A 25,600-nucleotide genomic window follows, 5' to 3' on the forward strand; every position below is an offset into this window, starting at 1 on the left:
ACTGGGGGCAAATGGGGGGGAACTGGGGGCAACTGGGACCCTCCCCATTGACCCCCCCCCTATTCCAACCATTCAGTCCAATGGGGGGGGGAACTGAACTGGGACCAGTTTAGACCCGTGTGTCCCTCCCAGTTAAGGCCCCCCCTCCCCGCAAAGCATGCTGGGAGTGGGGCCAGCCCAGCTTAATGAGTGTCCCCAATTAACCCCCCCCCCCCCCCCCCGGGAGCTCTTGAGGAGCAGCCACCTGATTGGTCAATGCAAGAGGAGCCGTTGCTTGATTGGTCAATGAAAGAGGAGCCGCCACCTGATTGGCTGCCGCAAGGCCAGGGCGAGGCAGAAGGAGCTGAGTCAGCTCCAGCCCAGCCCGGTTCAAGCCAGTTCAGGCCAGTTCAGGCCAGTTCAAGCCGGTGACGGCGGTTGGGGTTCAACTGGGATTGGCAGGGAACCGGATGGACCCGCTCCTTGCCCTGGAGGTCCTGGGAGGTGCCTTCAAGGGGCTTCTAGGGTTGGACTGGGAGGGACTGGGAGGGACTGGGAGGTCGTGGTGATGGGCAAGAGGATGAGTTGTGGGTGTAGGTCCTTCTCCTCCTCTTCTAGAAGGACCAAAGGGGACCCTATGGTGGCCATCACCACCTTCATCCAGAAGGACCATGGTGGCCATCACTATCCTCATCCAGAAGGACCATGGTGGCCATCACCATCCTCATCCAGAAGGACCATGGTGGCCATCGCCATCTTCATCCAGAAGGACCATGGTGGCCATCACTATCCTCATCCAGAAGGACCATGGTGGCCATCACCATCTTCATCCAGAAGGACCATGGTGGCCATCACCACCTTCATCCAGAAGGACCATGGTGGCCATCACCATCTTCATCCAGAAGGACCATGGTGGCCATCACCATCTTCATCCAGAAGGACCATGGTGGCCATCAACCTCTTCTAGAAGGACCATGGTGGCCATCACCACCTTCATCCAGAAGGACCATGGTGGCCATCACCATCTTCATCCAGAAGGACCATGGTGGCCATCACTATCCTCATCCAGAAGGACCATGGTGGCCATCACCATCCTCATCCAGAAGGACCATGGTGGCCATCACCATCTTCATCCAGAAGGACCATGGTGGCCATCACCACCTTCATCCAGAAGGACCATGGTGGCCATCACCATCTTCATCCAGAAGGACCATGGTGGCCATCACCATCTTCATCCAGAAGGACCATGGTGGCCATCACCATCCTCATCCAGAAGGACCATGGTGGCCATCACCATCCTCATCCAGAAGGACCATGGTGGCCATTACTATCCTCATCCAGAAGGACCATGGTGGCCATCACTATCCTCATCTTCTAGAAGGACCATGGTGGCCATCACCATCTTCGTCCAGAAGGACCATGGTGGCCATCACCATCTTCATCCAGAAGGATCATAGTGGCCACCACATCATAGGACCTCTTGGTCAAGCTCTTCCACCCAATGAGGAGCCAAAGGTCTGGGCTGGAGCCAGGTCCTGGTGGCCTCTCAACTACCTTCTCCATCCATAGGTTCTCCATCCATTGAGGTGTCACCTTCTGGAGTCCAACCCCACCAAAGGCCACATCCTGGTGGCCACTCAACCATCCTCCGGCCAATGAGGAGCCACGTTCTATGGGTCAACCCCATCCGAGATGTCACTTGGGACCTTCTCAACCATGGGCTGGTGTCCAATGAGGAGCCACGTTTGGGATCAGATCCCATTGGAGATGCACCAATTGACCATCTTCACCCAGTTCCGGGCCCTGGAATCCATCAAGGAGCCACATTTGGGATCAGATCCCATTGGAGATCAACCACCTTCACCCATTCCCATGTCCTGGAATCCATCAAGGACCCACATTTAGGACCAGATCCCATTGGAGATCAACCACCTTCACCCATTCCCATGCCCTGGAACCATCATGGAGCCACATTTGGGACCAGATCCCATTGGAGATCAACCACCTTCACCCATTCCCATGCCCTGGAACCATCATGGAGCCACATTTGGGACCAGATCCCATTGGAGATGCCCCAATCAACCACCTTCACCCATTCCCGTGGCCTGGAATCCATCAAGGACCCACATTTGGGACCAGATCCCATTGGAGATGAACCCTGGTACCATCTTCTCCCATTCCCATGTCCTGGAATCCCTCATGGAGCCACATTAAGGAATCAGATCCCATTGGAGATGTGTCCTTGCTGCCCTATTGACCGTCTTCACCCAGTTCTATGTCCTGGAATCCATCAAGGACCCACATTTGGGATCAAATCCCATTGGAAATGTGTCCTTGGTGCCATCCTCTCACATCTCCATGTCCTGGAATCCATCATGGACCCACATTTAGGACCAGATCCCATTGGAGATGCACCAATTGACCATCTCCTTCCATCTCCACATGCTCATATCCATCAAGGAGCCACGTTTGGCATCGGATCCCATTGGAGATTCATCATTTGACCATCTTCTCCCATCTCCATGTCCTGGAACCATCATGGACCCACATTTAGGACCAAATCCCATTGGAGATGCCCCAATCGACCACCTTTACCTATTCCCATGTCCTGGAATCAATCATGGAGCCACATTTGGGACCAAATCCCATTGGAGATGCCCCAATTGACCACCTTTGCCCATTCCCATGCCCTGGAACCATCATGGACCTACATTTAAGACCAGATCCCATTGGAGATCAACCACCTTCACCCATTCCCATGCCTTGGAATCCACCAGAGACCCACATTTGGGACCAAATCCCATTGGAGATGCTCTTACCGACCACCTTTACCTATTCCCATGTCCTGGAATCCATCATAGACCCACATTTGGCATCACATCCCATTGGACATCAACTACTTTCTCCCATTCCCACGTCCTGCAATCCGTCACGGACCCACATTTAGGACCAGATCCCATTGGAGATGCTCCTACCGACCACCTTTACCTATTCCCATGTCCTGGAATCCATCATAGACCCACATTTGGCATCAGATCCCATTGGACATCAACCACGTTCTCCCATTCCCATGTCCTGCAATCCATCACGGACCCACATTTAGGACCAGATCCCATTGGAGATGAACCCTGATCCCACCTTCACCCATCCCCATGCCCTGGAATCCATTATGGACCCACATTTAGGACGAAATCCCATTGGACATCAACCACCTTCTCCCATTCCCATGTCCTGCAATCCATCGCGGACCCACATTTAGGACCAGATCCCATTGGAGATGAACCCTGGTCCCACCTTCACCCATTCCCATGGCCTGGAACCCATCCGGGAGCCGCGTCTGGAGCTTCCTGGCTGCAAGCGGAAGGTTCCGGAGCGGCGCCGGGATCAGGCGCGGGCGGAGGGAGCCTCTTCCTCCTCCAGCCCCACATAAAAGGCCCCAGGACAAGCGGTGGCAGGAGAAGACGCGGCCGCATCCGCCCGGGAGGAGCCGCTCCCGCCCCGGTAGGGACACGGGGCCCGTTCCCAGCCCCTTTCCCATCCCCCTTTGCCCTATTCCCATCCCTATTCCCAGCCCTTTTCCCTTCCCCCTTTTCCCACCCCTCCTTTTCCCTATTCCCATCCCCCTTTTCCCTTTTCCAACCCCTTTTCCCTTCCCCTTTTCCCACCTTTCCTTTTCCCATCCCTTTTCCCTTCCCCCTTTTCTCTGTTCCCATCCATTCCCACCCCTCCTTTTCCCATCCCCCTGTTCCCATCCCCCTTTTCCCTGTTCTCATCTCTATCCCATCGCTATTCCCATCCTTCTTCCCTTCCCCCTTTTCCCACCCCTCCTTTTCCCATCCCCTTTTCCCTATTCCCGTCTCTGTTCCCTTCCCCCTTTGTCCTTTTCCCCCTCCTTTTCTCACCCCTCCTCTTCCCATTCCCCTTTGCCCTCTTCCCATCCCTTTCCCTTCCCCCTTTTCCCACTCCTCCTCTTCCCATCCCCCTTTCCAGTCCTTCCCCCTTTTCCCTTCCTCCCTTCCCTTCTTTTTCCCTTCTTTTTCCCTTCTTTTTCCCTTCTTTTTCCCTTCTTTTTCCCTTCTTTTTCTTCCTTTTCTTCCTTCTTTTTTTCCTTCTGTTTCTTCCTTCTTTTTTTCCTTTTCTTCCTTTTTTCCTTCTTTTTTCCTTCCTTTTTTCCTTCTTTTTTTCCTTCTTTTTTTTCGCTTGTTTCCTTCCTTTTTTCCCTTTTTTCCTTTTTTTCTTTCTGCCTCCTTTCTTCCTTCTTTTTTCTTCCTTCTTTCTTCCTTTTTCCCTTCTTTTTCTTTCCCCAATCCCCTTTTTTCCCTCTTTTCCCATTCCCTCTTTTTTCCCCATTCCCCTTTCCCCCCATTCTCCCTTTTTCTTCCTATTCCCCCTTTTCCCATCCCCACTTTTCTTCCCATTCCCTTTTTTTCCCCATTCCCCTTTTCTTCCCATCCCCTTTCCCCCTTATTTTCCCCTCTTTTTTCCCTTCTTTTCCCTTCTTTTTCCACCCCACTTTTCCCTTCCCTTCTCCCAACCCTCGTCCATCGCTCCCTGTCCCCAGAGGTCCATGTCCCCATCCCAATCCCACCATCTCCCCCTCTCCGTGTCCCCTCAGCTCCCGGTGCTCCGGCATGAAGATCCTGCTCCTGATGCTCCTGGCACTGGAAGCCACAGGTAGGAGATGACCTGGGACCCCCATGTCCACCCCATAGAGTCCCATGTCCACCTTGAACCCCATCCACCCCATGGACCCCTCCCCATTGACCCCATGGAGCCACATCCACCCTATGGACCTCCCCCCATTGACCCCATGGACCCACATGCACCCTATGGACCTCCTCCCATTGACCCCATGGACCTCCATCCACCCTATGGACCTCTTCCCATCGACCCCATGGACCCACATCCACCCTATGGACCTCCTCCCATTGACCCCATGGACCCACATCCACCCTATGGATCTCCCCCCATTGACCCCATGGACCTCCATCCACCCTATGGACCTCTTCCCATCGACTCCATAGACCCCCATTGACCCCATGGACCTCCATCCACCCTATGGACCTCCCACCATTGTCCCTATGGACCCCCATCCACCCATGGGACCTCCCATCCACCCTATGGACCTCCTCCCATTGACCCCATAGACCTCCATTGACCCCATGGACCCCCATCCACCCTATGGCCCTCCCGGTGTGTCCCATATTGATCTGGCCTCTTCCACCACTCATTCACCTCCTTATGCAGAAGGTTGGAGACATGGGGATGGGGCCACCACAAGTGGTCACAGAAGGTCCGAGACCTCCCGTGTCACATCCCATTGTCCCCATAGCCTCAAGAAACGTCCTATGGGTGATCGAGGGGACCTCCTGTGACCTGCCCTGGCAAGCTGCCCTCTTCAAAGGAGACAGGTTCATCTGTGGTGGGACGCTGGTGGACAGGAACTGGGTGCTGACGGCCGCCCATTGCCACGTCCCGGGGTAGGAACCTGGTGGGTTTGGTCTCTATGGGTTGAGACCAACCAAGATTGGCTTTAGGTGGCACCTTGGGGGTCCTGCTTGGCGGTTGGGAGAGGTTGGTGGCATCTCAGGAGGCTTCGCTCTGCTTGTGTAGAACCTTAGCTCTGCTTTGGCTTCTTCTGGGTCCATGAATCTGCTTTTGGTGGGTCTCCATGGTCATCTGTGTCCATTCCAACGCCACCAACCACGATGCTTTGGGCTCCATCAGCTTCATCAACGTGCGGTTGGGTGGCCGGAGGCACAAGGACTCCGGTGGCACCGAGCAGAGGAGACATTCAGCCATGGTCTTCAAGTACCCGTGGTACAACGAGACCAACAAGGACGGTGACCTGATGCTCATCAAGTTCCACCTCCCCATCCACATCAACAAGCAGGTGAAGCCCTTGCCATTGGCTTCCCATTGTCCAGTGCCTGGCAAGACCTGTCAGATCTCAGGATGGGGGTCCACCACCAGCCCTGAAGGTATGAAGCCTGGTGACCCACATATATGGGCTGGAATGGGGACCTCTTGATGTGGGTCACATCCCCATGGGGACAGGGGTAAAGGCTGGGCTAAGTTTGGCCATCTTTGACCATGGTGAGGACACCAAGAAGCTTTGGAGCTCCTGTTGGGTACCACCAATGGGTGCTCCAATGAGGTCCAAGTTGGGTCTGGGTTGGATGTTCTGGTCCATGTCTCCAACATGGGTGACCTCATGTCCTCCATCACCCACAGTCACCTTCCCTGAGGACCTCCATTGCACCAAGGTGACCATCATCTCAGAGGACCAATGCCGGCGCATCTACCCCGACTCCATCACCCCCAACATGGTTTGTGCTGGTGAATCCCGGAGCCGGGCCGACTCCTGCCAGGTGGGTCCATGGTCATGGGTGGACCTTTGGATGAGGTCCTATGATGAGGGAAGCTTCTAGGAGCCGCCATTGGGCACAAGTGGGTGGCGTTTGGTGGGTACGTGGGCTTGGAGGTGGGACCGTTTGGGGGCTGGAGATGGAAGGAGAACCCCCAAATGGTCCATGATGTGAGGGGGATCTTTGCCATGAGCCCCATTGTCCTCCATGGGACTCATCTCCTGCCCCATCAGGGTGACTCCGGGGGACCTCTCATGTGTGATGGGCGTCTCCAAGGCATCGTCTCTTGGGGTCCTGGTGTGTGTGGAGACCCCAAGAAACCCGGAGTCTACGTCAACCTCTGCAAGTACACACGGTGGCTTCAGGAGACCATGAGAAGGAACTGAAAGCTCCCAACCCGGCCTCACACTGGCCATGGGATGGACCCACCAAGAGCTTCGCTTCCTCCTCCTCTTCCATGACGAAGGTCCCCAGAGCCGGCCGGCCCGAGCGCTGGGTGAGGAGCAGGCAGGGGTTGACCACAAGGACCCTGTTGAGATGTTGCTGGATGAATAAAGGGGTGTTGGACGTGGCTTTTCACCACGTCTTCTGCTGCTGGAGAAGGGGAAGAGGTGGCCCGAGGTGCCCTGAAGCTCGTAGGGGCAGGAGAACATCGAGTACGCAGTCTTTGGGGCAGACCTCCTGGCCCCCAAGGGGGTAGACCTGTTGGCCCTAGCTGACCCATTGGCTCCATTGTGGGGTAGACCTGTTGGCCCTGGTAGGGTTGACCTATTGGCTCCCCCATGGGGTACACATAGACCTGGGTTGACCTGTTAGCCCTACCATGGGGTTGACCCATGGGCTAGATCCACAGCCATGGGGTAGACCTGTTCGCCCCACCATGAGGCACATCTATTGGGCAGTTTGGGGTCACCCAGAGCTCTTTGCGCCACCATGGAGGGGACAAAACCCACCTTGGTGTCCTCCAACAACAGCAACAAGCCCCAGAGCATTGATGGGGGGGGGGATTTCCCCTCCATGGTGTCCTCATGGTCCCATCTTGGTGGTGGGATGGGCTGGAGGACATGTCTCTAAGACGTTGATAGGCTTCAAAAGCACCTCAAGATGTTCCCCTGGTGCAAGAGGAGACCTGGTGAGGCCAGAACATCCCCATGTCTCAACAAGGTGTCACCAAGGGTGTGGGGCTGGTCCGGCCACCACTGTGGACAAAGAGGTTTTGGTCCAGGTCCAGATCTCCAAGGTAGCGGAGGAACCATTGTCCATCATGGCTGCGGTCAATGGTGGCCAATGGTGACTTGTAGCAGGTTCAACCACCTTCCAGCAAGCCATGAAGGAGGTTTGGTTTGGAGGGTCCACATGGTGATGGTCATCAGCTGTGGTGGGATACCACAATGGGCTTGGAGGTCTGGTCAATGTGTCCATGGAGCTCTGGTTGGTGTGTCCATTAAGAGCTGGTCAATGTGTCCATGGAGGTCTGGTCAATGTGTCCATGGAGCTCTGGTTGCTGTGTCCATGGAGGTCTGGTCACCATGTGCATGGAGCTTTGGTCAATGTGTCCATGGAGTCAACATGTCCATGGGGGTCTGGTCCATGTGTCCATGGAGCTGTAGAAGCCACAGCCAGGTCCTCGAGGTCCACTTGGTCACCGTGTCCATGGAGCTGAGGTTGTGTCCATGTGTCCAATGTGTCTCCAATGTGTCCATGGAGGTCTGGTCAATGTGTCCATGGAGTCAATGTGTCCATAGAGGTCTGGTCACCATGTCCATGGAGCTCTGGTCGATGTGTCCATTAAGAACTGGTCACTGTGTCCATGAAGGTCTGGTCAAGATGTCCAAGGAGGTGTAGAAGCCACAACCAAGTCCATGAGTTCCACTTGGTCACCACATCCATGGAGCTGAGGTTGACCCATCCCTTGGTCAAGTCAAAGTGACCACCACAGATCCTGCTCCTGCTGCCCATGAAGACGAGCCACCAACCAGCATGGGTGCCCAAGGAGGTCTCCATGTCCATATGGACTCAACGGTGGGTGCTGGACCACCAACGGTGGCGGCGGGGGGACGGTCCCCAAAGCCAAACACCCCCCAGGTTGAGCCACCACCACTCCCATGTCCCTTGTGTCACCCAGGGCACCGCCACCCACGGCGCCACCAACCCCAATGTGTCAGCCAGGGCCACCCCTTTGTGTCACCCAGGGCATTGCCACCCATGGAGCCAACCTTGGGGCCACCCCCGTGTCAGCCGGGCCACGGCCACCCCTTGTGTGTCACCCGTGAGGCCACCAGGGAGGGGTTGGAGGACAAGGAGGAGGCAGAGCCCTGCCCCTATGAGCTGGACGTGGTGGGATGAGGGTGGACCAGGAGGTCCTGGGTGGCCTTGGCAGTGGGTGGCAGGTCCAGGCTTGGCTCTCCCTGGGCCCCGCGGGGGGGGTGAAGTCATTGGCTCCAGTGACACCACCTCAGATGGGACCTGAGGAACTGGGAGAACTGGTTTGGGCCCAGCCCCTGCCTCAGGCGCTGGGAGCTTGGCAGAGGCGGGTCCACGTCTCCAGTGGGGCCCCACCAGGTTCCTGCTTGGGCTTCATGGCTCCTGCTGTGTGTTCCACACACCCCCATGGGGGTCCATACGCCCCTCATGGCCCCCCCCATGTGTCCCGTGGCCCCCCCATGTCACATTCTGTGCCCCAATGTCCCCTCATGTTCCTCTATGTCCCCCCATGTCCCTTCATGGCCCACCATGTGCCACATCTCCCCCACCATGTTCTCCCCCATGGCCCCCTCATGGCCCCCTATGTCCTCCCTATCACCCCAATGCCCCCCTGTGTCCCCCTCATGGCCCACAGTGTCCCCTCCTGGCTTCCTATGTCCCCTTATGACCCCTCCAAGTGCCTTCATGGGACCTCCATGGATGGGATCTCCATGCACCAGCCCTCCATGCATAGGTTCTTCCTGGATGAGACCTCCATGAATGGCTTCTTCATGGAGCAGACACCACGGCTTGAGATCCTGGTGGACACCATCCCAGTGGATGAGCTCTTTGTGGGGCAGATCTCCCTGGGAGAAGCTCGCTATGAACCTCCTGTGTGGCCCACACCTCCACGGGGTGGGATCTCCATTGGACAACACCCCAGTAGGTGCCACCTCCATGGGCCAAATGGAGGCCACAACCTCTTTGCTGAGGAGCTCCATGGATCTGGTGGGACCAAATCCAAGCTCCAGCTTCCTCCTGCCACCAGCAGAGAGCGAGATCAGCATCTTCCAACCGTGATTCATCCCAACCATGGTCTTCTCCACCCTTAGTTGCTCCTCAGGCTTTTAATTGAGCCTTGAGCTGCTCCCAGCTTCGTCTCCCAACCCCACCAAAGGGACCACTGAAGAAGCCCAAAGGTGCCTTCAAACCACCGCGTTGATGCTCTGCTGCCACCACCATTGAGGATGAGCAGGGTCGGGGTGGCTTTAGAGGACCCATCGCTACCTTAACGCCTTCTTCTCGCTGTAGGACGTGCTGGAGCCTGAACATGGATCAGCCAAGGGAGGAGAACCATCACTGGGGTCATTGGGGACCTCCAGTGTGGTGGTGTCCTTCAAGGGATGTGTGGACCATAATGGAGGTGGGGGGGTTCCTCCTTGATGGTGGCGTCCATCCATTCCATATGGGATGGGAGGACACATGGTGGTGTCCTGCTGGCTTCTGGGCCAGCTGGGTGGAGGGACGGACGTAGGGATGGACAGAGGGATAACATAGGGATGGACACAGGGATGGACAGAAGGATGAACATAGGGATGGATGGAGAGATGGACATAGGGATGGACACAGGGATGGAAGGAGAGATGGGCATAGGGATGGACATAGGGATGGATGGAGAAATGGACATAGAGAGATGGATGGAGAGAGGGATGGACATTGAGATGGATGGAGAGATGGAGGAGAAGGATGGAGAGATGGATAGACAGGGATGGAGGGATGGACAGACGCAGGGATGGACACGTAGGTGGACACAGAGATGAAGAGATGGATGAAGGAATGGATCAGTAGATGGCCAGATGGACATCCAGATGGGAGGACAGATGGATGAGCTGAGGGATGAGCAGATGGAGATACGGATGGATGGATGGAGAGATGATGGATGATGGATGATGGATGGATGGATGGATGATGGATGATGGATGATGGATGGATGGATGGATGGATGATGGATGATGGATGATGGATGGATGGATGGATGATGGATGATGGATGGATGGATGATGGATGGATGGATGGATGATGGATGGATGGATGGAGGATGGATGATGGATGGATGGATGGATGATGGATGGATGGAGGATGGATGATGGATGGATGATGGATGGATGGACTTACAGTCGGATGACACATGGACAGCCACTCAGGTAGACAACCATCTCCACGGCTCCCAGACGGACAGAGGCGCTTTGGGACCTCCCCGAGCTCCACGTCTGGAGCTGGGTGGTTCCCTCTTCTCCCGGTGTTCCCTTTGGGAACATCAAAGCCATAATCAACCTCCGGGACCAGGGAGGTGACGCCCACGTTGTCCAACCACCCTTTGACTCACTCCACCAAGGCCACAACCCACTTTCCACCTCCACTATAAAGGTGCCCAAGGCACCAGCTCCCAACTTCCCAACACACGGAGAACCGGCTCCGACCTTCTCCTCCATCAGGTGAGTCCCATCTCCATGAGCAGGATCATGGACGTTCTTCCAAGGGATGGATGCTCCAGGGGGTTTCTCCATCTCTTGGTGGCTCCATGTGGTGGGTTGGGGTTGGATGGGTTTGGTGGGAACACTTTGTGGTAGATCAGTTGATATTGGATGTCCCAGTTGACCTCAGATGTCCCAGTTGATGTTGGGTGTCCCAGTTGACTTTGGATGCCCCAGTTGACCTCAGATGTCCCGTTTGGATGGGGACATGCTGCTTCTGGAGCTTGGGGTGGTGGCTTTGGTGCTGAACTCAATCAAAGCGAGGTGGAGATGCAGGTCCAAGACGACCCCAAGGTCTATAAGGGCGAAGGTGCTCCAAACCACCACCAGCACCTTGGTCACGTTGCCTCCATCCCATGCTGGGGGTAGAAGAACATCGCTGAGGACCTTCTCCTTGGTACCAAGTGCTCCTGTGGGCCTCAGGGTTGATCCAATGTGGTTTCTCTGCCCCAGGAATGGCTCGTGGTGGACATGGGGCCTTCAGCTTCATCCCCATCTTCATCCTCACCACTGGTCTTCTGCTGAGGACCCCACAACTGGCGCAAGCTCAAGGGAAGGGCAACCAAGGCAATGAGCGTAAGTCCAATGGGTGGCCATGGAGGGAGGATGGGGACAACCATGGATGGGGTAGGATGGGGTGGGATTGGGATAATCCCATGGGAATCTTGACGGTGGGAAGGTTTGGGCAAGGCCCGAGGGGGTTGGGAAGCTGCTTTGGAGCTAAAGCCACCTCATTCCATGTGGAGAAGGAGGCACCAAGGGGAAGTCCAAGGGGAATCCCCATTGGGATTACCACCTATAGGGAATTCTGCTCCAGCTCCAAGAAGAAGGTCCACAAAGAGTCACCTGGATGAGGCTTCATCCCAATGGGAACATCTTCCTTTCTTCTGGTCTCCACAACGATGTTCTACCAAAGGAGAAGCCCAATGGATGAGTCTCAACAGGGTGAAATCCTGGATGCAAAGAGCTTGGATTTGACCCAATCTTGGTGTTTCTTCACCCAAATCAGTGTCCTCAAAGCTGCTTCTGGGTCTTCTGGAGGTGGTGACCAGCCATTGGCTGGATGACCCTTGGTTGACCATTTGGGATGGAGACACCATCATCCAGTTTGGAGCTCTGGTTGCCCCTGGGAATCCAAGGGGATGGATCCCACCATCCAGCTCCCATTGCCTCCACCTTCATTGATGGACCTTTGAGATGGCTCTTCTCTCCTGTGAAGCCCCAGGAAGCTGCGGAGATGCCTTCAAGGAGCTTGGTGGTACCTAAACCCACCAGGATGGTCCTTGGGATGAGCAGGGATGGACTTTGGCAGCGCTGCCGGGACCGGATAGTGGCGAATTCCAAGCGGCTGGAAGCTGGGGCGTCTCCCATTGCCACCCAGTACAAACCAGTCCCGCTGGTAGATTCCAATGTCCCAACCTGCGGTGGGAAGGTTGGACCATTCCAGACGCCACCTTCTCCAATGAAGGGCAATGCTTGGAAGTCCTCAAAGTAGGCTCAGAGCATCTGGAATGTCCCACATTGTGGAATGGGGGACTTGGTGTTGGAGAACAAGGGTTTGATATGTCCCATTTGGAGGTTCTGCTGCATGGTTTGGGGTGGGAAGGGGGTTCCTCTATTGGAAACCCACCATTTTTGAGTGCTGGTGGTCCTTTCTCCTTCTCAATCTTCTCTTCTCCCATGTGGACATAACATCAAGGATCTCCATTGGCCTAGGTTCCCAAAAGGCTTTGGCTGGGTAGAGCTGTAGATGGACACCAGGAGCATGTCATGAGGCTTTGGACTTCCATTGTGTGGTCACCCAAGTGGAGGTCTTTGTGGTCATGGCTTCAATGTGGTCATGGCCTCGAGGTGGTCACAGCCTCAAGGTGGTCATGGGCACAATGCGGTGATGGCCTCAATGTGGTGATGGCCTCAAGGTGGTCACGGTCTCAAGGTGGTCATGGTCTCGATGTGGTCATGGCCTCAATATGGTCATGGCCTCAAGGTGGTGATGGCCTCAAGGTGGTCATCGCTTCAAGATGGTCACCCCATAAGCCTCATTCATCATCAATACCCCGACAAGGTGGAAGAGCACCTCATCTTGTAGATGTTGGATGGGGTGGGATTAGCTTCTCAGCATGGTCTTCTCCAAGGACCATCAATGTTGGGCAACTCTTCAAGCCAAGGGAGATGCCTCCAGAGACCTGAAAGATGGGGAGATCCATGTTAGATCTTCACTTGATGGAAGACCCAAAGACCTCCCAAACGAAGCTGGTGGCCCTTGGCTGCTTCTTCTCAACCAACCTGATGGACCTGAGCCACATTCCTCACATTCCTCTTATCGCTTCCCGCTGCGTCAGGGCTTCTCCTGCTTGGGTTGATGCAACCAGCTCCAACCTTGGCCCAAGAGAGGAGATGGGGATGGAATGAGCCATCCAGGAGGTCGGAAGCGTTTGGAGCTGGTCCTACAGGCTTTCCACCAGCCTGGGACAGAGAAATCAGCTCTTTGGAGGTGCGTCATCTCCAACCTTGACCTGGGAGGAACCTCAGAGGTGGAACCTGATGCCCCTCCCAGAAGCACATGGTGAAATCAGAGGAGATAAGTGGCTCCTGGTGACTTCCTGATGCTTGGTCATCCCCACGACACCTCATGGATGTGATAAACCGGTCCCAAGGGTCTCCTGAAGGGAGGTCCCACCTCCATCCACTGCCTGGTTATGGAGGCCGGGGTTCCACCTCATGCCACCAGGAGAAGATGGACCTTTGGGGGCAGCTTCAAGCAGCTGGAATTGCGAGTGGGGCCGAAATCTGCTCTTTTTACCCCAAAAACATCTTGGTTTTACCCCAACTCATCTCTTTTTCTCCCAAAATCACCTCTTTTTACCCCAAATCCTCTTTTTTTTACCCCAAATAATCCCTTTTTCCCACCAATCATCTCGGTTCTACCCCAAATCATCTCTTTTCCCCCCCAAATCATCATTTTTGCCTCCAAATCACCTCTTTTCCCCCAAATAATCCCCTTTTCCCCCCAAAATCATAATTTTGCCTCACGATCACTTCTTTTTGCCCCCAAATCCTCTCTTTTTACCCCAAATCCTCTTCTTTTTCCCCAAATAATCTCTTTTCCCCCCCAAATAATATATTTTTTCCCTAAAATCCTCTCTTTTTACCCCAAATAATCCTTTTTCCCTCCCAAATCATCTTTTTCCCCAAATTCCCTCTTTTCCCCCCGAATCACCTCTTTTTACCCCAAATCTTCTCTTTTTTCCCCCCAGATCACCTCTTTTTACCCCAAATCCTCTCTTTTTACCCCAAATCCTCTCTTTTTACCCCAAATAATCCCTTTTTTCCCCTAAATCCTCTCTTTTTGCCTCCAAATCTTCTCTTTTTACCCCAAAACCATCTGGTTTCCATCTAGGAACCCACCCTGGTGGGACCCCAAAAGGCTGATGGGTGACTCTTCACCTTGACCCATCATCTCAACCCATTATCTCGACCCATCATCTTGACCATCACCTTGACCCATCATCTTCACCCATCATCTTGACCCATCAAACCCTAAACCCACCCACCTTTGATGGCTTTCAGATGCTTTTGGGTTCTTCTTCTGGCACTTGAAGCCTCCAAACACGGAGACCTTCCCCTCTTCTCTTCCTGAAGCCTTCTTCTTGTCAACCTCACCCCACCAGGTTGCTTTGGAGGACCCCGCTGGTGGTGACATCTCATGGTGCCCCTTTGGTGTCTTCCAGTGACGGAGGAGGACGAGTCCCGTATCATCGGTGGGAAACCTTGTTCCATCAACCAGAGACCCTTCCAAGTGGCCCTCATCAAGAGAGGTCAGATCCTATGTGGAGGAAGCTTGGTAGATGCCCAATGGGTCCTCACAGCTGCCCACTGCAAGCAGCCAGTCAGGTAAGACCATGTGCCCCATGGGTCCTAACCAGCCAATGGGGAGAGGTGGGGTTGGCTGGTGCCCAGATGTTGGTCCTTCTAGAAGATGATGCCTCCAAAGGGTGGTGTCCATGGCCCAGGTGTTGCTGTCCACAGAGGTGGTTGCCTCCAGATGTGGATGTTGGTGGCCACAAGCTGGGTTTGGTACCTTCAAGGGTTGGTAGAACCAAAGGTAGGTTCCTCTAGAGGTTGGTCCATCCAGATGTTCGATGGGGTCTGGTGTCTCACGTGCTCTAGATGTTGGTGTTCCAAGCATGGCTATCTCCACATGGCAGTGGTGGTGGTACCTCTAGAGGGCAACGAAGGCCCAGCCACCCACATGGAGACCAGAGGAGCTTCTATGTCCTTTGCAGGGTGACAACCTCCATCCACGACCCCACTTTGAGTTATGGGGTCCCTTGAGGTTTGGGTTCCACCAATGACCTTCTGCTTGAGTTATGGAGCTGGAGATGGGCCATGGAACATGATGGGTCCATACAAGGTTTGGGTTCCACCAATGACCTTCTTACCTTTTGCTTAAGAGTAGGTGGCCTCCCATAGCCATGTATCTCCAGCTTCTCCATAAGGTCCCATGAGAGAAAACTGGACCTTTGGCAGGGTTTCTCCTAAGAAGATATTGGGTTGAGGGACAACGGTGTTGAGATGTTGTAGATGGGACCTCTGGAGGAAGATGAAGTCAGGGCGTTGAAGATGTCCTCAAGGAGCCATCATGGATCCTCAAGTCATTCCTTGTCTTCTCCTCAAGGGAAATGGGATGAGATGGTCCCGCTTTCACCCTGACCATGGAGAAGCTCCAAGGGCTTGAGGCATCTCCTTTGGAGGCACCAACATTGAGTCCTTGATCTTCTCCATGCAGGGACCTCAGGGTGCTGATAGGGACGGACACCTTGAGGGAGGGGACAGGAGAACTAAGGTCCATCTCAAGGCTTCAGGTCCACCCGTCCTACAACCCCCGCAAGAACGACAACGACTTCATGCTCCTGAAGCTCAACAGGCCCGTCCACTTCAGCAGCAACATCAAGAAGATCAGGTTGGCCACCAGGTGCCCCATGGATGGGATGAGGTGCAGCGTCTCTGGCTGGGGGACCACCAAGTCTCCTGGAGGTAACTGCTTGGGGATGGAGACCTCAATGGAAGAGGTTGGGAGGGGGTTGGACCTCCCTTAGGATGGGGTGGAAGAGGCATTTCCAAGGAGATCAAGGAAGACAGCAGGTCCACATGGAGAACATTATCTGGTTGGGTTCTTCTTTAGTGGGTGGGTTCCTTTGGTGGTCACCAACCCATGTCCATCGTCCCAACCCATGTCCATCATCCCAACCCATCTTCATCATCCCAACCCATGTCCATCATCCCAACCCATCTTCATCATCCCAACCCATGTCCATCATCCCAACCCATCTTCATCATCCCAACCCATGTCCACCATCCCAACCCACCTCCACCATCCCAACCCATCTCCATCATCCACCAACCTTTGGGTGGGAACCAAAGGACCCCATCAAAAGTGGGACAAAGTCTTCTCCAGCTTCGTTGTTGGTGGGTTTGGACCTTCTCAAGCTTCTCCTTGTCCATCTCCACCTTGTTCTCCAGCGAAGCTACCTCAGAACCTGCAGTGTGCGGCCATCCAAGCCTTTGGGAGGGACAAGTGCACCAGGGCCTATGGGAATGCCATCACCCCCAACATGTTCTGCGCTGGTGTCCCCCAAGGCGGGGTTGACTCCTGCCAGGTAAGAGGTGGTGGGTGATGGTCCCATCAAGCACCTTCTGGTCTTGGTGTGGTTTTGAACTCCAAAACCAAGGGGAGAGGGGTTCTTGCTGGGTTCCTTCAAGCCATGGACCAAGGGAATGTGGTGGGTTCATATGAGGTTTGGATGCCCACCTATGAGCTTCTGCTTGAGGTGTGGAGCTGGAGATGGGTTATGGAAGATGGTGGGTCTATGTGAGGTTTGGGTTCCGCCAATGACCTTCGGCTTGAGCCATGGAGCTCAGTGATCCAGGGATGGATCATGGCATGCTGATGGGTCCATACAAGGTCTGGGTTGCACCGATTACCTTCTACTTGAGTTATGGAGCTGGGGATGGGTCATGGAACATGATGGGCCCATACAAGGGCTGGGTTCCACCAGCGACTTTCTGCTTGAGGCATGGAGCCACAGATGGGTCACAACACATGATGGGTCCGTACAAGCTCTAGGTTCCACCAATGACCTTCTATTTGAGTTATGGAGCTGGGGATGGGTCCTGGAACATGATGGGTCCATGTGAGGTTTGGATTCCCACCACCAACCTTCTCCTTGACCCCACAACTGGGTCTTCACCACAACACACAACATGTCCCTATGGGTTCCTCCACCACCATCTCCACCCCATCAACCCCATGAAGCTCCACCCCACACCCAAGCCCCTCCATAAGGTCTTTATGAGCCCCACCAGCAGTTCTTCAGACGTTCTTCTCCCCACAGGGTGACTCTGGAGGCCCGTTGGTGTGCGATGGGGTCCTCCAAGGGGTTGTCTCCTGGGGCATGGCCGTCTGTGGGCGCCGAGGACAACCCGGGGTCTACTCCAACGTCTGCAGGGCCGTGCCCTGGATCAGGAGGACCATTGGGAGGTCCTGAGGCCTCCATGGGCCACCCCAACAGGGTCTCAGCAGCTCTCTTCTTACTGGGGGAACTGGGAGCACTGGTGGCCTGAGACCTCCATGGGTCACCCCAATGGGTCCCCCAGCCCTTGGTGGGAACTGGAGGGGGAATAAAGGAGGAGAGTCAAAGTGGAGCCATGGAGTCAATGGGGGAACTGGGAGCACTGGGAGCACTGGGGGGCAATGGGAGCACTGGGGGGCAATGGGAACTGGGAGCACTGGGAGTACTGGGGGGCAATGGGAGCACTGGGGGGCAATGGGAGCAATGGGGGGCAATGGGAGCACTGGGGGGCAATGGGAACCGGGAGCACTGGGAGCACTGGGGGGCAATGGGAGCAATGGGGGGCAATGGGAAATGGGAGCACTGGGGAAGGGGCAATGGGAAATGGGAACACTGGGAGCAATGGGGAGAATGGGAATTGGGGTGGAACTGGATTTGGGGGGACAGAGGGAACTGGGAGCACTGGGAACACTGGGAGCACTGAGGAGGGGGGCAGAAGGAACTGGGAGCACTGGGAGCAATGGGGGGCAATGGGAACCGGGAGCACTGGGGAAGGGGCAATGGGAAATGGGAGCACTGGGAGCAATGGGGAGAATGGGAATTGGGGTGGAACTGGATTTGGGGGGACAGAGGGAACTGGGAGCACTGGGAGCACTGGGGGACACGGGGACATCTCCATTGGTGGCATCTCCAGCTGGTGCCCAACTGGTGCCCACTGGCCCAGGAGCCACCTCGAGGTGCCCAAACTGGTCACCCCAGTTCCCAGCAGGAGCTGGCAGGGGCTCAGGGTGGGAGGGGACACTGGAGGTCACTGGGGTGAACTGGGAGGCACTGGGGTGAACTGGGAGGCATTGGGAAGGATGGAAAAGGCACTGGGATGCACTGGGATGAACTGGGAAGCACTAAGTACTGGCTGGCACTGGGAGGCACTGGTTGGCACTGGGAAGCACTGGTTGATACTGGTTGCACTGGGCTGTACTGGTTGGCACTGGTGGGCACTGGGAGTCATTGATTGGCCAGTACCCGCCTCAACAGCCTCTTGATTGGCCCTTTCCTGCCCTGGCCGGCTCTGATTGGCCCGCAGCCACCCCAACAGCCTCTGATTGGCTCACACCTGCCCCAGCCGGCTCTGATTGGTCCATGCCCATTTCATCTGGCTCTGATTGGTCCGTGCTCACCCCAGTGGGCTCTGTTTGACCTGTGGCCCACCCTGCCTGGCTCTGATTGGCCCAGGGCTGCTCTGTGGGCTCTGATTGGCCCGTGCCCACCCCAGTGGGTTCCAATTGACCCATGCCCACCCTGCCAGCTCTGATTGGCCCATCTGGCTCTGTTTGGCCAGCGCCCACCCTGGCCGGCTCTGATTGGCCCATTCCCACCTCAGGGGGCTCCAATTGGCCCATGGCCCACTGTGCCCGGCTCTGATTGGCCCGGGACCACCCTGGCGGACTCTGATTGGCCTGGACGGCTCTGATTAGCCTGTGCCCACCCCAGCCATCCATGATTGGCCCAGGGCTGCTCTGCCTGGCTCTGATTGGCCCGCACCCGCCCAGACGGGCTCTGATTGGCCCGTGGCTGCCCTAGCCGGCCGCCCTGGTTGGACCGCCCCGACCAGCCCAGGCGGGGCCCGGCTGGATTTAAAGGGGCCAGAGCCGGGTCCCCACCAGGTGCCGCTTCCTCCTCCTCTTCCTCCTCTTCCTCCTCTGCTTCCTCCTCTGCTTCCGCCTCTTCCTCCCACCGCCATGAAGAGCCTCCTGCCCCTGCTGCTCCTGGCCACCGGTGAGGGCACTGGGAGGCACTGGGATGGACTGGGATGAACTGGGAGGGGACTGGGAGGCAGCGGGGGGGCCACTAGGGGGGATTGGGAGGCACTGGGATGGACTGGGATGGACTGGGAGGCACTAGGGGGATGGTTGAGGGGACTGGGAGGGAACTGGGGGGACACTGGGGGGCACTGGGATGAACGGGGAGGCACTGGGAAGGGACTGGGGACATTGAAGGGGCACTGGGAGGGAACTGGGAGGGACACTATGGGGGACTGGGAAGCACTGGGGGGCACTAAGAGGGGACTGGGAGGCACTGGGGGGACTGGGATGGGACTGGGGGGCACTGGGAGGGCACTGGGGGTGACTGGAGGGCACTGGGAGATACTGGGAGGGCACTGGGGGACACTGGGAGGGCACAGGGAGAGACTGGAAGGTACTGGGAGGCCACTGGGAGGCACTGGGGCATACTGGGAAAGAGCTGGAGGTGAACTGGGGACACTGGGAAGCAGTGGGAGGGCACTAGTGTGGGTAAGAGGGAAAGGGAAGGGACCGGGGAGCACTGGGAAGCACTGGGAGCACTGGGGGAGCAGAGCAGGGGGTGAGGAAGGGACTGGGAGGGCACTGGGAAGGAGCTGGGGGTGAACCGGGGGCACTGGGAGCAGACTGGAGGTGGGTGGGAAGGAATGGGGAAGCACTGGGAGGCACAAGGTGGAGACTGGGATGAACTGGGAGGGAACTGGGAGGGAGCTAAGGGGGAACTGGGGGCACTGGGAGGGAACTGGAGGCTCTAAGGAGGAAACAGAGTGATGCAAGGAGGGATCTGGGAGGCTACTGGGGGCCACGAAGGGGGAATGAGACAGGATTGGGAAAGAGCTGGGAGGCACTGGGAGACAATGGGAGGCAGTGGGTGGGAAGTGCTAAGTCACTGGGAGGGCACTGGGAGGGTGCTGGGTGGGAAGCGATAAGTCACTGGGAGCACTGGGAGGGCACTGGGAGGCACTGGGTGGGAAAGGAAGAGCTGGGAGGACCTGGGGTGGCCCAGGAGGACTTCTAGGTGGCATCTGGGCAGCTTCCATGAAGCAACTGGGAGATACTGGGAGGCAACAGGGAGTCACTGGGAGGGCATTAGGAGGCACTGGATGGGAAAGGAAGAGCTGGAAGGACATGGTGGACATGGGGTGGCCCAGCAGAACTTCGAGGTGGCAACTGGGAGATACTGGGAAGCACCTGGGAGACACTGGGAAGAAACTGGGATGCACTGGGAGACACTGGGAGGGAACCAGTAGGTCGCTGGGAAGGAAAGGGAGAGCTGGGAGGACACATGGTGGCCCAGGAGACCTTCTAGGTGGCATCTGGGCAGCTTCCATGAAGCAACCTGGGGACACTGGGAGGCAACTGGGAGCCACTGGGAGATACTGGGAGGCAACTGGGAGCCGCTGGTGTCCCCCCATGTCCTGCAGCGGCCGTGGGGGACGAGACACGGATCGTGGGTGGCCAGAAGTGCCAGAAGAAGCGTCACCCCTACCAGGTTGTCCTCTTGGGCCCCCAGAAGAACATCCACTGCGGTGGGGTCCTCATCGGGAGCTCCTGGGTGCTGACGGCCGCCCACTGCGACACCAAGAGGTGGGAGGTCCCCATTGGTCAATGGGGTCAGTGGGAGGAGCCACAGGGGGGGTGGTCCAATAGGGGCTGCAGATGGTGGGGTTGGTCTGGGTGGTCCATGGTCAATGGTGGGGTTGGTTCTGGTCAAGGTGAGGGTGTATGGGAGGTCTTGACATCAACCAGTTGGGACTGGGAGACACTGGGATGCAACTGGTCAATGGTGGGGTTGGTTCTCCTCAACTGGGAAGCAACTGGGAGCACTGGGAGGCAACTGGTCAATGGTGGGGTTGGTTCTCCTCAAGCCAAAGCTGTCTTGGAGCTCTTTCCATCAACCAGTTGGGACTGGGAGACACCGGGAGGCAACTGGGAAGGAGCTGGAGGTGAACTGGGGGCACTGGGAGCAGGCTGGGAAGCCACCAGTTCCCAACTGGTTGATGGGAAGAGGTCCCAGAAGACCTTGAGCTGAGGAGAACCAACCCCACCATTGACCAGTTGCCTCCCAGAGCCTCCCAATGTCTCCCACCATGACCATCCCATTGGGTTGACCACCACAACCACCCAGTTGGCCTCTCAGTAGGACCCAGTTGGGTTCCCACCATGACCATCCCATTCCCACCTTCTCCTCCCACCTCTGCTGGGACCTGAGCTGGTGGGAAGGAACAAACCAGTTCGAGGAGCCCATTGTACTGGTGTGATTGGGCTGAACCCATGGGAAGACCTTGGTGGTGACACCATCTCCTCACCATGGACCTTCCTCTACCGTGGGGTGTCCTGATGGAGGAGGAGGCTCCACCATGGAGAAACAGCGACGAACCCCCCAGTTGAGCCTTTTGGTGGCCACTTGGACCTCCAGGTCCTCACGTTCTTCACCTTGAGGACCATAGTTGACCTCTTGGGTGGCTTTGGCCTCAGTTTCCCTGGAAGTTATGGAGGAGGAGAAGCTTCTGGCCCTATGAGGAGCTCACCAGGGTCCTTTGTCCATTACCCAGCCCCATCCCCATCCGCATGGGCGACCACAGCTTGAAGACCAAGGAAGGGACGGAGCAATGTATCTCCTCGGCCAAAGCCTTCATCCACCCCAACTACAACCCCACCAGCCACGACAGTGACCTCATGCTGCTGAAGCTCCAGAAGCCCGCCCGCTTCACCGAGCACGTCCACCCGGTGGCCTTGCCCAAGAGGTGTCCCCCCCCCAACACCGAGTGCGTGGTGTCGGGCTGGGGCAGCACCAGCAGCCCCGAAGGTAGGTGGGACAGCTCCTTTCAGCACCATGGAGAGGGCTCCGAGGGGCTGGGGGGGCCTTGGGGGCCCGGAGGTATCTCAGTGTCTTGGAGGTATCTCGATGTCTTGGGGCTGTCTCAATGTCTTGGAGGTATCTCAATGTCTTGGAGGTATCTCAATGTCTTGGAGGTATCTCAATAGCTTGAAGATATCCCAATGTCTTGGGGCCATCTCAATGTCTTGGAGGTATCTCAATAGCTTGAAGATATCCCAATGTCTTGGGGCCATCTCAATAGCTTGGAGGTACCTCAATGTCTTGGAGGTGTTTTGATGTCTTGGGGAACATCTCAATGTCTTGGGGCCATCTCAGCATCTTGGGGCCATCTCAAGTGGAGACCTGGCTCCTTCAGAGGGTCCGTTGGGTGGCTTTGGATATCCCCATCCCCTCTCTCACCTTGAAGGCATCTCCCATAGCATGGTGCCACCTTAAGATGGAGAAGACCCCATTGGATGGACTGGTCCCACATGACGTCCAACCAAGCCCCATTGTCCCCAGGCTACTTCCCTGATGTCCTCCAGTGTGGTGTGGTCTACACCATGGCCAACGAGGAGTGCAGCAGACTCTACCCCAAGGGCATCACCAAGAACATGCTGTGTGCTGGTGTCAGCACGGGGGGCACTGACTCCTGCCAGGTGGGTCTAAGGGGGCTTCAGGGGTCCTGCCCCACACCTGTGGGGTGGCTTTGGGGTGGAGAACGTCAGTGGAGAAGAACTGGGGGGAACGAATGACACTGAGAGGTCTCTTGGTGTTGAGGGTCAAGAGAAGCACTATGGGGACCACTGGGTGCTATGGGGATCATCTGGGTTCCGTGGGTGCTATGGGCACCACTGGGCGCTGCAAGGACCCATCTGGGTTCCATGGGTGCTATGGGGACTACCAGGCACTATAGGGACCATCTGGGTTCCATGGGTGCTATGGGGACTACCAGGCACTATAGGAACCATCTGGGTTCCATGGGTGCTATGGGGACCCCCAACCTCTATAGGGACCAGCTGGGTTCCATGGGTGCTATAGGGAGCCCCAAGCTCTATAGGAGCACCCTGGGTCTCCATGGCCTGACCCCATAGGACATGATGGTATCCATGGCCTGACCCCATAGGACATGGTGGTCTCCATGGCCTGATTCTATAGGCTATGGTGGTCTCCATGCCTTGACCCCATAGGCCATGGTGGTCTCCAAACCTTGACCCCATAGGACATGGTGGTCCCCATGGCCTCATTCTATAGGCTATGGTGGTCTCCACACCTTGACCCCATCATCATGGGGGTCCCCAATGGAGAACCACGGAGCTTAAGCCCTCGCTGTGTGCTGAAGGTGGGGTTGGTCGAAGGTCCCCACCATGGGGCCACCCCATGAGGTCCTTGTCTCCCATAGGGTGACTCAGGAGGTCCCCTCGTGTGCCGGGACGAGCTCCAGGGCATTGTGTCCTGGGGGATGCAGGTCTGCGGCCAACAGGGCAAACCTGGGGTCTACACCCGCGTGTGTGAGTTCACCCCCTGGATCCAGGACATCATGAGGAGGAACAGCCACATCTGAGCCACCAGCAGAAGGAAAGGTCTTCTCCTCCCACCCCGCGACCATCAGGTGTCTTCTTCTCCCTTCTCCCCTCCCCTATGGCACCTTCTTGATGGAATAAAGCCCTGTGAAACGTGGCCACCACCATGTGGGTCCACCAAGGACATGGAGGTCATAGGGGGAAGGAGGGGAGGACCGTGGTCACCATGAGCATGGGGAGGAAACTGGGGGTTGGTGGCCATGGTGGACAACTTGTGGTCATGGATGTTTGATGCTGGTGGCCATGGTGGCAACCTGGAAGCCCATATGTGGTGTTGGTGGCCACGGTGGACAACTCATGGCTGTAAGGATCTGGTGCTGGTGGCCATAGTAGACAACTCATGGCCATAGGGATGTAGTGCTGGTGGCCATGGTGGCAACCTCCAACCATCTATCTAGTGCTGGTGGCCATGGTGGACAACTCATGGCCATAGGGATCTGATGCTGGTGGCCATGGTGGCAACCTGCAACCACATATCTCCAATACCCACCTCCACAACCCAACATCACCCATCCCACTATCTCCATAACCCACCATCTCCATACCCCACCTAAATAACTCCATAACCCACCATCTCCATAACCCACCACCTCCATATCCCACTATCTCCATACCCCACCTCCATCACCCACCATCTCCATATGCCACCTCCATAACTCCATAATCCATCTCCATAACCCACCATCTCCATATCCCACCTCCATAACTCCATAATCCATCTCCATAATCCATCTCCATCACCCACCATCTCCATCACCCACCATCTCCATATCCCACCTCCATAACTCCATAACCCACCATCTCCATAACCCACCACCTCCATATCCCACCTCCATAACTCCATAACCCACCATCTCCATAACCCACCTCCATATCCCACCATCTCCATATCCCACCTCCATATCCCACCATCTCCATATCCCACCTCCATAACTCCACCATCTCCATCACCCACCATCTCCATATCCCACCTCCATATCCCACCATCTCCATATTTCACCTCCATAACTCCATAACTCCATAACCCATCACCTCTATAACCCACTTCCATGACCCACCTCCATGACCCACCATCTCCATATCCCACCTCCATAACTCCACCTCCCACCACCTCCATATCCCACCTCCACCCCCCCCCACCTCTAACCCCTCCCCATCTCCTCCCACCTCCTCCCCTCCATCCACCACCTCCTCCGAGGTGAGGCAAGTCCAGGCGGTGCCGGTGAAGCTCCAAAGGGATTAAGGGAGCGTCTGGGCGCCCATCGGACGCCTCCAGCTCAGCCCCGGGGTGGGACGTGCCCCGACGCCCTTATAAAACCCATTGGGTGCTCACGTGGGGTGGGACGGGCACCCAAAGGTGGCCACCGAGCCAAGGAGACGCCGCTGCCACCACCAAGGTCTTCGCCCCACCGCTGGCCACCAAGGAGGACAAGGGCGAGGGGCACGGCCCCCGGCCCCCGCTGGGGCACAGTGGGGACCCACAGAGAGGTTTGATGGTGGTGGTGGTGGTGGTGGGCAATGGGGTTCCATCACGAGGAGGTTGTGGGTTGGGGTTGCTGCTTGGAGCGTGGTTCGTTCCTGGTCTTCTTCTGGTCTTCTTGGATGAAGGTGGAGGGGTTTAGTCACTGTCCAAGTGTCCTTCTGCATGTTTGATCCATCTCTGATCTCCATCCTTCCTCCTTCTCCAGGTTTGATCCATCTCCAATCTCCTTCTTTCCCTGCTCTCCATGTCTCCTCCTTCCTCTATCTCCATCCTTCCC

General features: G+C 56.4%; 2 protein-coding genes across 2 annotated transcripts; both read left to right on the top strand.

Annotated features, from left to right (window-relative positions):
- Positions 1–1,757: 1,757 nt before the first annotated feature.
- Positions 1,758–6,926, top strand: LOC115603373 (kallikrein-8-like). Its single transcript, XM_030475191.1, has 6 exons — positions 1,758–3,480; positions 4,595–4,653; positions 5,312–5,459; positions 5,707–5,960; positions 6,214–6,350; positions 6,581–6,926. The coding sequence occupies exons 2-6, from the start codon at positions 4,611–4,613 to the stop codon at positions 6,731–6,733; spliced, it is 735 nt and encodes a 244-aa protein (XP_030331051.1). The 5' UTR covers positions 1,758–3,480; positions 4,595–4,610; the 3' UTR covers positions 6,734–6,926.
- A 2,198-nt stretch (positions 6,927–9,124) lies between these two features.
- Positions 9,125–23,937, top strand: LOC115603357 (transmembrane protease serine 9-like). The gene is made up of 11 exons (XM_030475171.1): positions 9,125–9,539; positions 11,519–11,641; positions 14,797–14,959; positions 15,855–16,102; positions 16,589–16,725; positions 17,461–17,606; positions 19,219–19,301; positions 20,861–21,023; positions 21,992–22,245; positions 22,780–22,916; positions 23,660–23,937. The coding sequence occupies exons 1-11, from the start codon at positions 9,125–9,127 to the stop codon at positions 23,819–23,821; spliced, it is 2,031 nt and encodes a 676-aa protein (XP_030331031.1). The 3' UTR covers positions 23,822–23,937.
- Positions 23,938–25,600: the final 1,663 nt, after the last annotated feature.

The sequence above is a fragment of the Strigops habroptila genome, unplaced genomic scaffold (genome assembly GCF_004027225.2).
Source record: "Strigops habroptila isolate Jane unplaced genomic scaffold, bStrHab1.2.pri NW_022045633.1_ctg1, whole genome shotgun sequence".
NCBI lineage: Eukaryota > Metazoa > Chordata > Aves > Psittaciformes > Psittacidae > Strigops > Strigops habroptila.

Excerpts from the sequence above, each read along its gene's own strand:
- LOC115603373 (XM_030475191.1), top strand. The coding sequence starts at position 4,611 with ATGAAGATCCTGCTCCTGATGCTCCTGGCACTGGAAGCCACAG. Across the intron at positions 4,654-5,311 it reads CCTGGCACTGGAAGCCACAG|CCTCAAGAAACGTCCTATGG; the intron begins GTAGGAGATGAC and ends TTGTCCCCATAG. Across the intron at positions 5,961-6,213 it reads GTCCACCACCAGCCCTGAAG|TCACCTTCCCTGAGGACCTC; the intron begins GTATGAAGCCTG and ends CATCACCCACAG.
- LOC115603357 (XM_030475171.1), top strand. The coding sequence starts at position 9,125 with ATGGCCCCCTATGTCCTCCCTATCACCCCAATGCCCCCCTGTGTCCCC. Across the intron at positions 9,540-11,518 it reads TGAGGAGCTCCATGGATCTG|GAATGGCTCGTGGTGGACAT; the intron begins GTGGGACCAAAT and ends TCTCTGCCCCAG. Across the intron at positions 16,103-16,588 it reads GACCACCAAGTCTCCTGGAG|CGAAGCTACCTCAGAACCTG; the intron begins GTAACTGCTTGG and ends CTTGTTCTCCAG.